The sequence below is a fragment of the Mastigoproctus giganteus genome, chromosome 10 (assembly GCF_048544385.1).
Source record: "Mastigoproctus giganteus isolate SK-2022 chromosome 10, ASM4854438v1, whole genome shotgun sequence".
In the NCBI taxonomy this organism is placed as follows: Eukaryota; Metazoa; Arthropoda; class Arachnida; order Uropygi; family Thelyphonidae; genus Mastigoproctus; species Mastigoproctus giganteus.
Window position 1 is genome coordinate 216,955,203 of NC_143584.1, and position 14,603 is coordinate 216,969,805.

A 14,603-nucleotide genomic window follows, 5' to 3' on the forward strand; every position below is an offset into this window, starting at 1 on the left:
TCTATTCAAGAAGCGTGTGCTACGCACTGCTGCTCCTGCCCATCTGGCTACGGAGGCGCCTCTCTTCAAGGATCTTAATGGATCCCATTATTTTTTTGATAAAATAATGAACATCCTGGGCTTTACTTATTGACTTTATTTAACAAGCCTCTAGGGGCTATATTTTATCCACTGTGACTGAAGAGCTGCATTATTTTGCTCCATAAACAGAAACCCAGAGATTACTATCAAATTAATTCTATCACTAAAATCTTCAGAACAATTCCTACTTAGATAGGAAAATGGCCAGAATATTATTAAAAATTTTGTAACATTCTAGCAATATTTTCTGCAACTAAGGAAAGAGACCAGACTGAGGTGTCCATCTTGATGAAGCAGATTGTATCTTTGTTCAAAAACTACACTTTTAGCATAATGTGTGTGTGTGTGTGTGTGCAAGAATGCAAAACAAAACCAAAAAAAAAAAAAATTACAGCAGATGTGCCGAAGATTTTTTTAAAAGCTCAAATTATGCAATTGGTAGGCCTTATTCTGCAATGGTCAGACTGAAAATATAAATAATTTGTAAAAAGCCAAGTTATAGCTGCCATTTTCAAACTTTACAATATAGTAAAAAATATAACTTAAAACTTCAGAAACTGTTCCACTAGCTTTGTCTGTTGATTCCCAATCCCCTACACCACTGATGACGTTGGGTGACATATCCTGCATAAGTAAACACTACATGCCAATATACCAGTGCTTTTTTTATTTATTTTTTTATTTATTTACTATCAGTTTATTAACACAAGGTTCACCCCCTGTACAGCAAGTGGGCTAGAAGGTATACAGAAATTATAAAATATACATTATACACTTTTGTACAAATTTTCAGCTCTTTACAATATAATTATTGTATAATAAAAACTATTAAATAGATATATACATTTACTAAATGTATTCCCTTTGAATTAACATAGATCTTGATAACTGAAGAGTTAAATACATAGGTTGACTTCTTTATCAGTAACTAACATAACAGATTTATTTATTCATTACATTATTGCATTTTATTTGGTCATATCATCAAATTTCTAATAAAAACTGCTCAATTTTCATAGCAATCCTGGTGATTTAGTCCAGATTTGGTCTATAATTTGGCTTCTGTAGGTTTTGTTGACTTCAAACTTTATCGGATCAATGGAGAAGGTGTTGAAGTGTTCAATGGTGTTACATGGGAACATTCCTTTTAGGGAGCCCAAGTTTGATAGCTTCATCCTAAGTGGGGGATGGCTTCTATTTCTTCCTCTTGTTGGTGCGATGATATCTTTTATTGATGGGGCATCAATATGGCGAGTTAGCAGCTTGGTAAGCGTTGACAGATTGAAGTGATATCACTGACTGACAGCTTTGAAGATGTCAGTCAGTGATATCACTTCCTTGTTTAGTAACTTATTTCCATTTTGAAAAAGAGATGCTCAGTGTATGTACTTATAACAACTGACACTATTTTAGAGACATAAAATAATATTGATACTTTGCTGACTCTGTTTCACTTCGGTGCTGCTTTTTTATTATTATTAAAAGCAACTCAAAAGCAAATAATTTCAGATCAGAAGTGTTTTTATTCTGGTTCATGAACCAGTCAAGTGCTTGTATGTCAATAAATTATACAGAACTTTACAATAAAGTAATCACAGAAAACAGGACACTTAAAATAAGCTAAATAAAGAATATAATCTCAGCAGTGCAGAATTTGCAACTGTGTACAGTTCTTTACACTGAAAGAAAAGGTATGTAGTTAAAAGGATATGCTTCAAAATAAGATGCAAATGGCAATTATAAATAATAACTATAGTTTTATTTAATACCTCTTAAAGTGTAAGCATTCATAAACAGCGGAGTGCAATCGCTTTTCTTTAGTTTCTTGTGTGACAGACCAGAAATTGACTTTTCATTAATATCCTGAACAAACATGTCTTCTGGATGAATCCATTCTTCTTGGACACCAAAAGGAGCAACATAGATCTCATTCCTTAAAAGTATAATTACAAAAAAATTTTTGCATTGGGTTAGTTAACAAATAAGGAAAAATTTTTTTCTTATTTTCTTATAGTTTTTTCTTATTATTAAAAGCAGATTATCGGAGTTCGTGGGTGGGCTGAAATTTACTTATGGGCACACCCTCCAGACTGCCTCAGTCTTAGGATGTTTATCCCCCTTCCTGCTGTTTTAACCTGATACGAAAACTATTTCTACAGACTGTGCATGTTATCGGTAGTTGCAGTAGAAGTCGTTTTCCTATCGGGTTAAAACAGCGGGAAGGGGGAATAAACACCCTAAGACTAAGGCAGTCTGGAGGGTGTACCAATAAGTAAATTTCAGCCGTGAAGGCATTACACTTATGAACTCCAATAATCTGCTTTTAATAATGAGAAAACACTAATCAATACATTGTTATCAACTTCTACTGCCACTAACGATAACACACACACACACACACACACACACACACACACACACACACACACACACACACACACACACACACACACACACACACACACACACACACACACCATCTGTTTACCAAGAATGCAGGGAGAAGCTGCAGTGGTGGCAAGAAACGTGTTTGACTGCTAAAAGTTTCCCGTGGTTCTTATGTTGGCTTTCTTTACCTTTCCAAACTAATTTCATCTAATTACCCTATTTGCAATTTTTTGGAAATTTGGCTAAAAGTGAAAATGTTCAGCATGCTGAATGGAAATCTTGCTGGTTATAACTCTGCCAAGTGTGCAAGATTCTCAAAGCAAATAGGTGGACTAATATTAATTATTAAAAATCATATCAAAAGTACATCTCTAAGTACCAAATTATTCTTTCTTTGACGCTGTGGCAATTGAAGTTACATTGGAATCATGTACTTGTAAATTAATATGCATCTATGACCCACCTTGACCTTATGAAGATATTTATGTAAAATTTATCACTTGGTCGATTGAGAAAAACTTAAAATCTTCTGATGGCCAAGAAAGTGAGCACTGTAAAATAATAAAGTTTTCACCATTTCTCACAAATTAAAATATATTAATTTACATTTGATTACTTTGGTGCTTAATGCCTCCAAAGTCTGGCCAACTGCTGTTTCTTTTAATTTGTAAAGCTTTTTCTCTGTTGAATATAAAATATACCTTGGGAAATGTAAAATGTAGCTTCCAGTTTTCTGATCTTAAATATATAAAAATCTTTACCAAGTTTCTTTTTATTTCTCTACTGCAAATTAATTCTGTGCTCCTATCTCTGGAAGCAATGCTGGAAGTCTTCTGTGAGGTCCTTCAGTGCACTGGTTATGGTGCTCTGGATGTTGTCAATCATCCCAATATGATGATCTTTCATGTGATTCTTGACCTTTAGAAAAAGACAAAAAAAAAGTTCCAAGAATACAGTGGCTGCAGGAACATTGGAATCTTTTTAGAGGTCAAAAATTCCATAACAGATGATGCAAAATGCAGTTTTTGGTCTATTCAATCAAACATGCAGAACCCTTTTCTGTAGCTGTTCAAGGACTTCTTGGTAGATGGTTTTACCTTGAGATATGAATTCATTGTGCTCCATTCCACACTGATCAAAAAAAAAAAAACCAGAGGAACATCGATTTGATTCTGGATTTGCTCATTCATGCTTTCATTGGGTGTGGTGAATTTTCAATGTGCCATTCTTCACGCTGTCATTTTTTTTCTGGACTGTACTAGAAAGTGTTAAAAGGGATTAGAGAAGATAACTTCCATAAATGTTTCTGTGCTTGGAAGAAATGTATGGAACAGTGTGTGCAAGCCCAAGGCAATTTGGAAGGGGATAGTTTGTAAGGTACGGAATATTTCATTATATTTATTTTATTGAAACAGTCATTATTTAATAGCCACATCTTATATCACAATAAATTAAAGAAATGATTCATACCCAAATTTAATGCTAATTCCACCTCCGGTTCCTGTCACCCAACCAAGATTATAAAACTGTTTTAATAATTCTGGAATAAGGTTTCTAGGATGGTCCTGAAAAATATAAATATGCATTACAATAATAGAATAAATAAAAGACATTCCTACAGATAGTTTCATTTTCTCAATAAAATTTACTGCGTAAAAGCAAAACAAGACTTTTTATTGTCAGATAATTATTACACCATTTCTATCTTTAATTAATACCTATATCCTAAGCAAATAAAAGTTGCTTGTCTTGACATGAATACAAGGAATACTAACTAAATACTTTAATAAAGTAGAATATTTGTATTAAAATATCTTTAAAAAGTAGCAACCATTTTATTTCTTTACGTTATGCAGCTGTAATGTTAGATTAAGGGATAATTAATTATGAAATCTATATGACATAGAAAATGAACATGTATACACTCTCTACATAAAAAACAATAGCCTGTTTATTCTAACAAAATAACACTAATAAAAATAATTTTATAAAGCATTATAGACAGTATCTGGGAACATCTTTATCAAATGTAATCCAGATCATTTTCTAAATGGAAGCTGATTCCACTGGGTTGAAAATTATCAGAACTATACCTGATAGAAATGATCCTAAATAATGTAAATCTTTTATTTTAAAAAGTTATTTTAATGTTTTATTTTAATAAGTTTCATTTTGTTATTAAAGAAAACAGTCCATTATATCCTATGCAATGTTGGTTTGTTCATTAAGGAAAGGCAACTAAGACAATGAAGCATCAGTGTATTATATCTATAAATTATAAATATTTTGTGGTCAGTTTCTCTGTTTACTGTATGAAAAAAAAAATATATATATATATATATCCAAGTTTTCAGAGGGAATTAACCAAGCAACTCCTGCCAAAGTCCAACCAACTTGGCTATAGTGTGGGGAAAAAAAAAAAAAAAAATCCATCCCGGCAGGATTCAAACCTAGGACTTTTATAAGTAGCATGCAGGGGGAACATGTTAACTTTACCAATTAGTTAGTTACATGGCTAATTAAAACTAAGATGAGGGGAAAAGCTTTCCATTTGGAAAAGTAAACATTATTTCAATTTCAAAGGGTGCTCTTTGGCTGCTTTCAAAAAAAAAAAAAAAACTTTTTGATATCAAGCCAAGATTAAAAACAAACACTTCTTGTCCCACATAATACTTATACTTTATTTGGTACTATATGACTGAATGTACAAATTTGGAAACTCAGGATCAATATTCTGTTTTATAGAGCAGCATGTCAAAGAGGTAACAAAGAGCAGTACTCTTGATCTCATTGTCAGCAGTGATTCTTCATACATTACAAATCTGCAGATAAAAGAACTAATAAGTGGCAGTGATCACAGTGTACTGATATGGGATTTAAAGAAGTAACTACCACCAAGGGTAAAAGGACTACCATTAAAGGTAAAGTTGTTATTTAATAGCCACACCTTGTATCTCAATAAATGGAAGAAATGATTCATACCCAAATTTAATGCTAATTCCACTAGTTGCTGTCATTCAACCAAGGGTTGTGTGACAGGAACTGGAATTGGCATTAAATTTGGGTACGAATCATTTCTTTCATTTATTGAGATTTATTGAGATACAAGGTGTGGTTATTAAGTAACGATTTTACCCTTGATGGTAGTTACCTTTTTGTTTTTGTAAAAGAAACTAGAATGGTCTCAGATGGTTTTTAAATTCTATACAGGGGACCAATTAATGATGTTACCAACAACAAATTCTACACGGGAAGAATTCAGAGAAATAATTACAGAAGTTACTAGATTTTTATACCAACCAAGTAATACCATTCAAGACTTAGACTTAAATGGAAGTTAGATGAACTAATGGGACATGTGGCAGAGAAGAAAAATGTATGGGATGCATATAAATTATCAGATAACACAGAAGACTATGGTAGATATAAACTAGTCTACAATTAAGTCACAATGAAGGTTAGGCAAGCCAAGGCAGATGAGAAATCTCTGGCAAAGAATGCTGAGAAAAACAGCAAAGACTACTTATGTAAACACTAGAAGAAAGGAAATGAATCACATTGGCCAACTTGTATTAGTGGTTCAACTGTTAATGATCCTGCTCATGTTGCTGCACAAACTGAATAAGTATCTTGCATCCAGAAGATGCAAGATACTTATTCAGATACTTATTAATAAATGTTTATTAATATTAATACTTATAAATATTAATACTTATTAATAAATTATTCAGATACTTATTAATAAATGATTTTGCAATAAACAAGAGAAAAGTGGAATACAAATTGTTGAAGTTAAACATCAGAAAGGCATCTAGGGTGGATGGGATATATCCAATAATATTAAGCGAGGCAGCAAAGGAGGTAAGCAAACCCTTAGCCATAATTATGAGTGCATCTTTGGATTCAGAGGAAGTCCCTGCAGATTGGAGATGTGCAAATGTATCCCCAATTCACAAAGGGAATCAAAGGGTGACACGAGTAATTAGAGACCTGATACCTTAACTTCTGTTCCAGGGAATATAATGGCATTACTGGTTAGATTGATTTTGGTAGTTGTTGGCGCATCGGCTTCTGTGGCCATATTGCACCTCCCAAGGTTTTTGCAGTACTTTGATCCAAGCTCGAGGCGGGAATCGAACCCGCGACCTTTGGGTTGCCGGGCAGGTACTTTACCCACTCGGCTAGCCCGGTCGGCTATTACTGGTTAGGGAAGTAATGCAGGACTGTCGAGACAGGCGGGCAGTTATACTTCAAACACAGCATAGGTTTGTTCTTGTCTGACCAATTTGATTGGATACTACGATATTGATATTGCTGCACACAAAAGACTGCTGTACAAATTGGAACAGTGTGGCATGAAGGGCAAGTTACTGCTATGGATAAAAGGATGGTTCAGTGGAAGAAGACAGAGTGGTATTCAATGTTTGCACATTACATTAGCATTAGTAGAGGCATTTGATGCAAGAAAGCAAGCTTATGCAGCATCAGCCAAAAAAAAACCCACTTCCACTTCACCCCTCTGTTCGTTCAAAATACCTGTCCAGCTGAGCCTTAAACTTATTTAGGCTATCAACCTCCACCACAAGGGATGGAAGTCTGTTCCACCAACCAACCACCTGCTGGCTAAAGGCAAATTTCTGCACGTCTATCCTACATCTGTCTTTCCTCAATTTGAATTTATGCCCTCTCAGGTGATTTTTCTGAGCTAGAGGAAGAATCCTATCAGCATTGAGCATGCTTAAACCATTCAAGGTTTTATACAGTACACCTCTATCAGATCACCTCGCTGGTGCCTAGTCTCCAGACACTGTAATTTGCAAAACTTAAGCCTTTCTTCGTAAGAGCACCCCTTTGTTCCATTCACTAATCTTGTTGCCCTTCTCTGTACTCGTTCCAGCAGCTCTACATCCTTCTTGAAATGAGGCCTCCAGACCTGTATACAGTACTCTAGGTGTGGCCTGACCATTGCCTTATACAATGGAATAATCACCTCCTTATCCCTGCCGGAAAAATTCCTGTATATCATTGACAATACTCCATGAGCTACTCTTGCAGCCCATCTGCACTGCTCAGAGAACTTCATATCTGCCTGCACAACCACCCCCAAGTCCCTTTCATTCTCTACCACTGTCAGTGTAGTACCACAGAGTTGATATGTTGCTCTGGGGTTGCTGTTTCCCATGTGTAGTACTTTACATTTGTCAATGTTAAACTTCATTTGCCACCTCTCAGCCCATCTGCTCAACCTTTCCAGATCCTGTTGCAGCAGCATAGTGTCAGTAGTGTCCTTGACAACCCTGCCAACCTTTGTATCGTCTGCAAACTTGGACATTAAGCTTGATATACCATCATCAATATCATTTATAAATACAGAAAACAATAATGGACCCAACACTGAGCCCTGAGGGACTCCACTAATAACATTAGTCCACAGTGAGCAGTGTCCATTGATTACCACTCTCTGTCTTCTCCCCCTCAACCACCCCTTTATCCATAGCAGCAATTTGCCTCCAATGTCACACTGCTCCAATTTGTGTAGCAGTCTTCCATGTGCAACAGTATCAAAAGCCTTTCTAAGATCCAAGTATATCAAAGTTATTCCCTGCATCCAGTTCTTTTGTGACTGCATCATAGTATCCAATCAAGTTGGTCAGGCAAGACTTCCCCTTAACAAAACCATGCTGTGTTTGAGCTATAATTGAAGTCTTGTCTAAATGATCCTGCAGTGCTTCTTTAACCAGTGCCTCCATTAATTTTCCTGGAACAGAAGTTAAGCTCACAGGTCTATAATTACTTGTGTCAGCCTTTGATCCTCCTTTGTGAATTGGGATCACATTTGCACATTTCCAGTCTATGGGTACCTCCCCTGAGTCCAAGGAAGCTCTCATAATTATGGCTAAGGGTTTGCTTACTTCCTTTGCTGCCTCCTTTAATATAACTGGATAGATCCCATCCACCCCGGGTGCCTTTCTTGTGTTGATTACAACATACTAAGACTTTAAAGCAGTGTTTCTGTCTCATTTTTTTAAGAACATTAGGACAAGTGACACATTTATATCACAATTCACTTTAATCCATTAGCACATTCAAATATATCAGCATGCATTGGTGTACTTTATACACCATCAGATTTGGGGGGACACCAAGAAATAGTTAAAAATGGGAAATTAAGGGTTTTTTTTTTTTTTTTTTTTATGATCACTGCAAGCCAAGCACCTTAGCTTGAAATTAATACAAATGATGTCATTCAAATTAAGAATAAAAAAAAAAAAAAAAAAAACTTTGTGTGTACTGCATGATGGAAAAATTCAGATGCTTGAACAGGTACAGGGATAAGCTATCCTGCGGTTATGCAGCTTGTGAAAATATACCAAGATAACCACATCAAACTCGCATGTGGAAGCAGATTTTTTTTTTTTTTTTTACATTCAGTTTCTAATATTATTTGTACAACTCTTAACATTTCAATTTGAATACATACACTGTAGTTTGTATATCACAATGTACTGAGACCTTAAAGCAGTGTTTGCATCTAATTTTTTAAGCATTAGGCCACATTTAACTCCAGGAGCTCACATCTGGTTAGTATGGGCTTGTCAGACCCAGGGTCCTGAGTTGGATATCATCATTCTTCTCTTTCTTGGTGACTCCTTTCTACTTCTGACTGACTGACTGACTGACTCTCTCTCGCTCTCTCTCTCTCTCAGGGTAACTTCGGAATTTTTTTTTTTTGGCTGGTGCAGCATAAGCTTTAGGCTTCCTTACACCATATGGCTAATAATAATGACACATTTATATCACAATTTCTTTAACACATTAGCTGACATCCCACATTAAAATATATTAGCATACAGTACTGTATTTTATATGCCATTTTGGGAGAGGATCCTTAGAAAACGTTATAAAAACAAGTCTTGTTACCCAAAAAAAAAATTATGAGTGCATTATAGTTTCAGAGTCGAAATAGGAAAAAAAAAAAAAAACTGGGAACAACAAAACTCTATGAAAAATTAATATGGAAATAGAACAGGTTTTTTTTTTATGAACACAGTGTAGTAAAGAATTTTTTTATGGAAAATATAACAGTAAAATAATCATTAGCAGCAGTGTTTTTTTTTTTTTTTTGCTGCTAAGTTTCCAATTAAAAATAATTAATGATGGAGATCAAAGTGAATATACTACTATACTGGAGAAATGGTAAAATTCACAACAGTGTAATTATTCTAATAGGTATTTAAATATTGAAGTTTTTCTGTCTTTGTGAACAAAACAACAGAGTGCCAAGTAATGGGTTAATGTTCAAACTATGTGGGTATGTAGCAGCATATCCATTCATGTAAAATGAAGCTAGATAGCCCGGCAGACCCAAACATGACTGTTGGTCTTAATTTTTTTGGACAGATCATAGTATATGTTGGTATATTGTTCATGGCATAATTATTAAAAAAAAACTGTGTCCTCTAGGAATTATTTTTAATTAATATTATGGCAATTAATATGTTAAAACACTCTAGTGATGAATTTATCACTGATTCACATTAATTTAATGTGTTGTTGCTTAACTTGAAAAATATATTTTTTTTGTTTTTCTTATGAAAATCTCAAACACAAGAGCAATGTTACCAAGAATACAGAATCACACGTACATGAAAAAATGCATCTTGAATTTAGCATTAGTAGAGGCATATGATGCAAGAAAGCAAGCTTATTCAGCATCAGCCAAAAAAAAAAAAAAAAAACCCTCTCCCATTTCACCCCTCCGTTCGTTCGAAATACCTGTCCAGTTGAGCTTTAAATTTGTTTAGGCTATCAACTTCAACAACAAGTGATGGAAGTCGGTTCCACCAACCAACCACCCGCTGGCCAAAGGCAAATTTCCGCACATCTATCCGACATCCGTCCTTCCTCAATTTGAATTTATGCCCTCTGAGGTGATTATTCTGAGAAAGATGAAGAATCCCATTGGCATTGAGCATGCTCAAACCATTCAAAGCCTTATACACCTCTATCAGATCACCTCGCCGGTGCCTAGTCTCCAGACTCTGTAATTTGGAAAACTTAAGAATTTCTTCGTAAGAGCAACCCTTTGTTCCATTTACTAATCTTGTTGCCCTTCTCTGTACCCGTTCCAGCAGCTCTACATCCTTCTTGAAATGAGGCCTCCAGACCTGTATACAGTACTCAAGATGTGGCCTAACCATTGCCTTATACAAGGGAATAATCACCTCCTTATCCCTGCTAGAAAAATTCCTATATATCATTGACAAGACACCATGAGCTACTCTTGCAGCTCGTCTGCACTGCTCAGAGAACTTCATATCTCCCTGCACAATTACCCCCAGGTCCTTTTCATTCTCCACCACTGTCAGTGTAGTACCGCAGAGTTGATACATTGCTCTGGGGTTACTGTTACCCATATGTAGTACTTTACATTTGTCAATGTTAAACTTCATTTGCCACCTCTTAGCCCATCTGTTCAACCTTTCCAGATCCTGTTGCAGCAGTATAGCGTCAGTAGTGTCCTTAACGACCCTGCCAACCTTTGTATCATCTGCAAACTTAGACATTAAACTTGATATCCCATCATCAATATCATTCATAAACACCGAAAACAACAATGGACCCAACACTGAACCTTGAGGAACTCCACTAATAACATTAGTCCACGTTGAGCAGTGTCCATTGATTACCACTCTCTGTCTTCTGCCACTCAACCATCCCCTTATCCATAGCAGCAATTTGCCTCCAATGCCACACTGCTCCAATTTGTGCAGCAGTCTTCCATGTGCAACAGTATCAAAAGCCTTTCTAAGATCCAAATATATAATATCAAAGTTATTCCCTGCATCCAGTTCTTTTGTGACTACATCATAGTATCCAATCAAATTGGTCAGGCAAGACCTTCCCTTAACAAAACCATGCTGCGTCTGAGCTATAACTGAATTCTTGTCTAGATGATCCTGCAGTGCTTCTTTAACCAGTGCCTCCATTAATTTACCTGGAACAGAAGTTAAACTAACAGGTCTATAATTACTTGTGTCAGCCTTGGATCCTCCTTTGTGAATTGGGGTTACATTTGCACATCTCCAGTCTATGGGTACCTCCCCTGAGTCCAAAGAAGCTCTCATAATTATGGCTAGGGGTTTGCATACTTCCTTTGCTGCCTCCTTTAATATAACTGGATAGATCCCATCCACCCCAGGTGCCTTTTTTATGTTTATCCTCAACAATCTCTCCTCCACTTTCCTCTCAGTTATTACAAAATCATCCAGCTCACTGCCAATGTTTACTTTACCTACATCATTCTCCTTCCTGAATAACTCCTCATACGTGAATGTAGATGCAAAATACTCGTTTAGATTGTTAGCCACCTGAGCAGGATCCTCAACTGTTGAACCATCAATATCCAGTGGACCAATCTGATTCATCCCTTTCCTTCTCGAGTTCAAGTATGTAAAGAACTCCTTTCTGTTTTTCTTTGCATCCTTTGCCAAGGATTTTTCGTAGTCTGCCTTTGCCTGCCTAATCTCCTTTGTGACTTGGTTACAGACAAACAACTTATATCTATCATAGGCTTCCATGTCACCCATTAATTTGTATGTATCCCATGCATTTTTCTTCTCTGCCACATGTCTCATTAGTCCATCTGACAACCATTTAGGCCTAAACCTTGAACAATATTTCTTAGTTGGTATGTAAAGCCTGGTAGCCACCAAGATTAGTTCCTTGAATGCTTCCCATTTTGAGTTTGCTGTTGGTAACATCATCAGTTGGTCCCACTGTATAGAATTTAAATACTGTCTCAGACCATCGTAGTCGCCTTTACGAAAACAAAAACCCTTCCCTTTACCTCTGATGGTAGTTACCTCCTTGAGTAAATCCCACTTCAACACACTGTGATCACTGCCACCTAGTGGTTCATTTATCTGCAGGTTCTTAATGCATGAAGAATTTATTATTATAATCATTCTATTTATTCTTTTACAGTTATCATCATGTCTATAATAACTTAATTATTAACTATTTAACAACTTAAAAAGGAATAATTTGTTTATTACCTGAAAAGCTGCAACAGCTTGAGGTAAAGAAGGAATATGCTGGAAAAACTCACTTTGTAACCTTGTTTCTTCTCCCTCTTTCCTTCCTTGTTCTTGACATTTTTTCATGGCCATCTGTTGTAGCGTAGGTTTTGCAAACATTTGTAGTGCTGTGTTTCTTTCTCTGTCACAACCCTCTTCGACATATTCTTCATGAAAGTCATCATCATCATCTACAACCACTGAAAATCTTTCCTGAAGAAGCTTATTTAGCTCATCACCACTACATTTTCTAGTTAATTTTGTTATAAATGGTGTTGCTTTGGTTTTTCTCCATGAAATTTTTTTTGCAATAGCTGAATCTTTGCATACAGTTTTCACAAGTTTTGATAAATGCTCAATTAAACTTACTGGCAAATTATGTTCAGTGACAAAAGCTGCTAACTTAATTTCTGCTTCTTTAACCTGTTCCTGAAGTGTTGAATGCCTGTTTTGTGAAGATATACCTAAAAGACTGAGCTGTTTGGCCATTAACAAAGCATTTTTCTGATGCTTTTTGCCTTTCAAATGTCTTCCTAAGTCCACTCTGCCAGCACCAATTGCCAGATCACGATGGCAAGCTTTGCAATATGCAAAACTTACCCCCTTTCTACTCTTAGAAAGCCAATCACAAAAGAGAGGTTCTCTTTCCCACTTATCAAGATACTTTTGTATGTACTTTATTTTCTTTTTTGTCAGTGTACCAGGTACTTTACATCCACTACTATCACTTTCACTCTCCATAGTGGGGGGGGGGGAACTTATGCAGTTATTGAAATATCAATAATAAATGAATGTTTTAAAACATATCTCATAAACTATTATTATCAAACACATCTTCTCTTTGGTATACCACGATGTGACGACCCAAACTGCAAGATCAGATAAAAATATCTTGATAAAAAATATCACTTAAAACTTATATAATACTCAACATGTACGTACTAGACCGTTGCAAGTTTAAATTAAGTAATATTAGGCGGTTGAGGGCATGCTAACAGGTGATTCTGGCGTCTGGATCACGTTATTTTAAAATAACGAAACAACAATAAAATTTCTGAATGCATTAATCACTCAACCACTTCAAAGTAGTATGATTAATTTTTAACACATTCTAGGTGTAAAAAACGCAAATGGCATGGACATAGAAACTACAACTAACGTAATCAGCGAACTTCAACACTATCCACAGCAGGAATAGAAACCTATAGCAGCCTACACAAGTGGCGCACTCAAGTGGTCGAATTTTTGATTTAATATATTGTACTGTATATTTTATTATTATTTTTTTTTTCAATTTTTTATTAACCTATACTGTATACAGCTTTGGCATATCCCTGAAAAGACAATTTAAGAGCTTTAAATAAATGTGATCAGATGCAATTACTCTTACATTTTACTGTCTCTAAAGAATTAGCATAAATTCGTAATCCTTTTTCATAGATAAGCATTATTAAATGAACAATAAAGACTATTTTGGTATTATTATTACATTGTGTTTAAGAAAATCAAGTTCCGTTGTACTCAAAGTTCATTTGATGCTTTTGTGATTTCTGCGGTTGCTTAAACTTTTGATTATTTTGCCGTTTGTTTTACTGTATATTAATACGTTAATAACAGCATCCCTCAATTTTCTTCCTGTCAATTCTTTTCAGATTACATCCTTCACATACATAAGTAGCAACTGGAAAAATTAACGAAACAATGATTCTCAGTTCCGTCATTAGGGGCAGATCTTGATCGCTCCATAATTTTGTCATATCAGTGACCAACTTTTAGCAAATGTCTGTCGTCTCTTTACATCGTTTGAGCAGTTACTATTTTTATTTCTTCTTGTCCTTAAATAAACAAATTCATCAACTTCTTCGATATCTTTCCCATTAACCTTCACTTTACTGGAATCGAGATTATCACCAAATTCAAGGAGTATTAGCATTAGCATTAGCATTAGCATTAGTAGAGGCATACGATACAAGAAAGCAAGCTTATGCAGCATTAGCCAAAAAAAAAACAAAAAAAAAACGCGCCCATTTCACCCATTCGTTCGTTCCAAATACC

The 14,603-nt window shown here is 35.4% G+C and overlaps 1 protein-coding gene across 1 annotated transcript in view; it reads right to left on the bottom strand.

The window, feature by feature from the left end:
* LOC150079913 (uncharacterized) overlaps positions 1 to 13,270 on the bottom strand; it is a 35,504-nt gene extending 22,234 nt beyond the window's left edge. Inside the window, exons 1-3 of the mRNA XM_090383973.1 lie at positions 12,528 to 13,270; positions 3,940 to 4,034; positions 1,851 to 2,014 (exon numbers count right to left, since the gene is read on the bottom strand). Coding sequence (XP_090240099.1) covers positions 1,851 to 2,014; positions 3,940 to 4,034; positions 12,528 to 13,037 — 769 coding nt within the window. The 5' untranslated portion in view covers positions 13,038 to 13,270. The remainder of the gene's footprint in view (positions 1 to 1,850; positions 2,015 to 3,939; positions 4,035 to 12,527) is intronic.
* Positions 13,271 to 14,603: the final 1,333 nt, after the last annotated feature.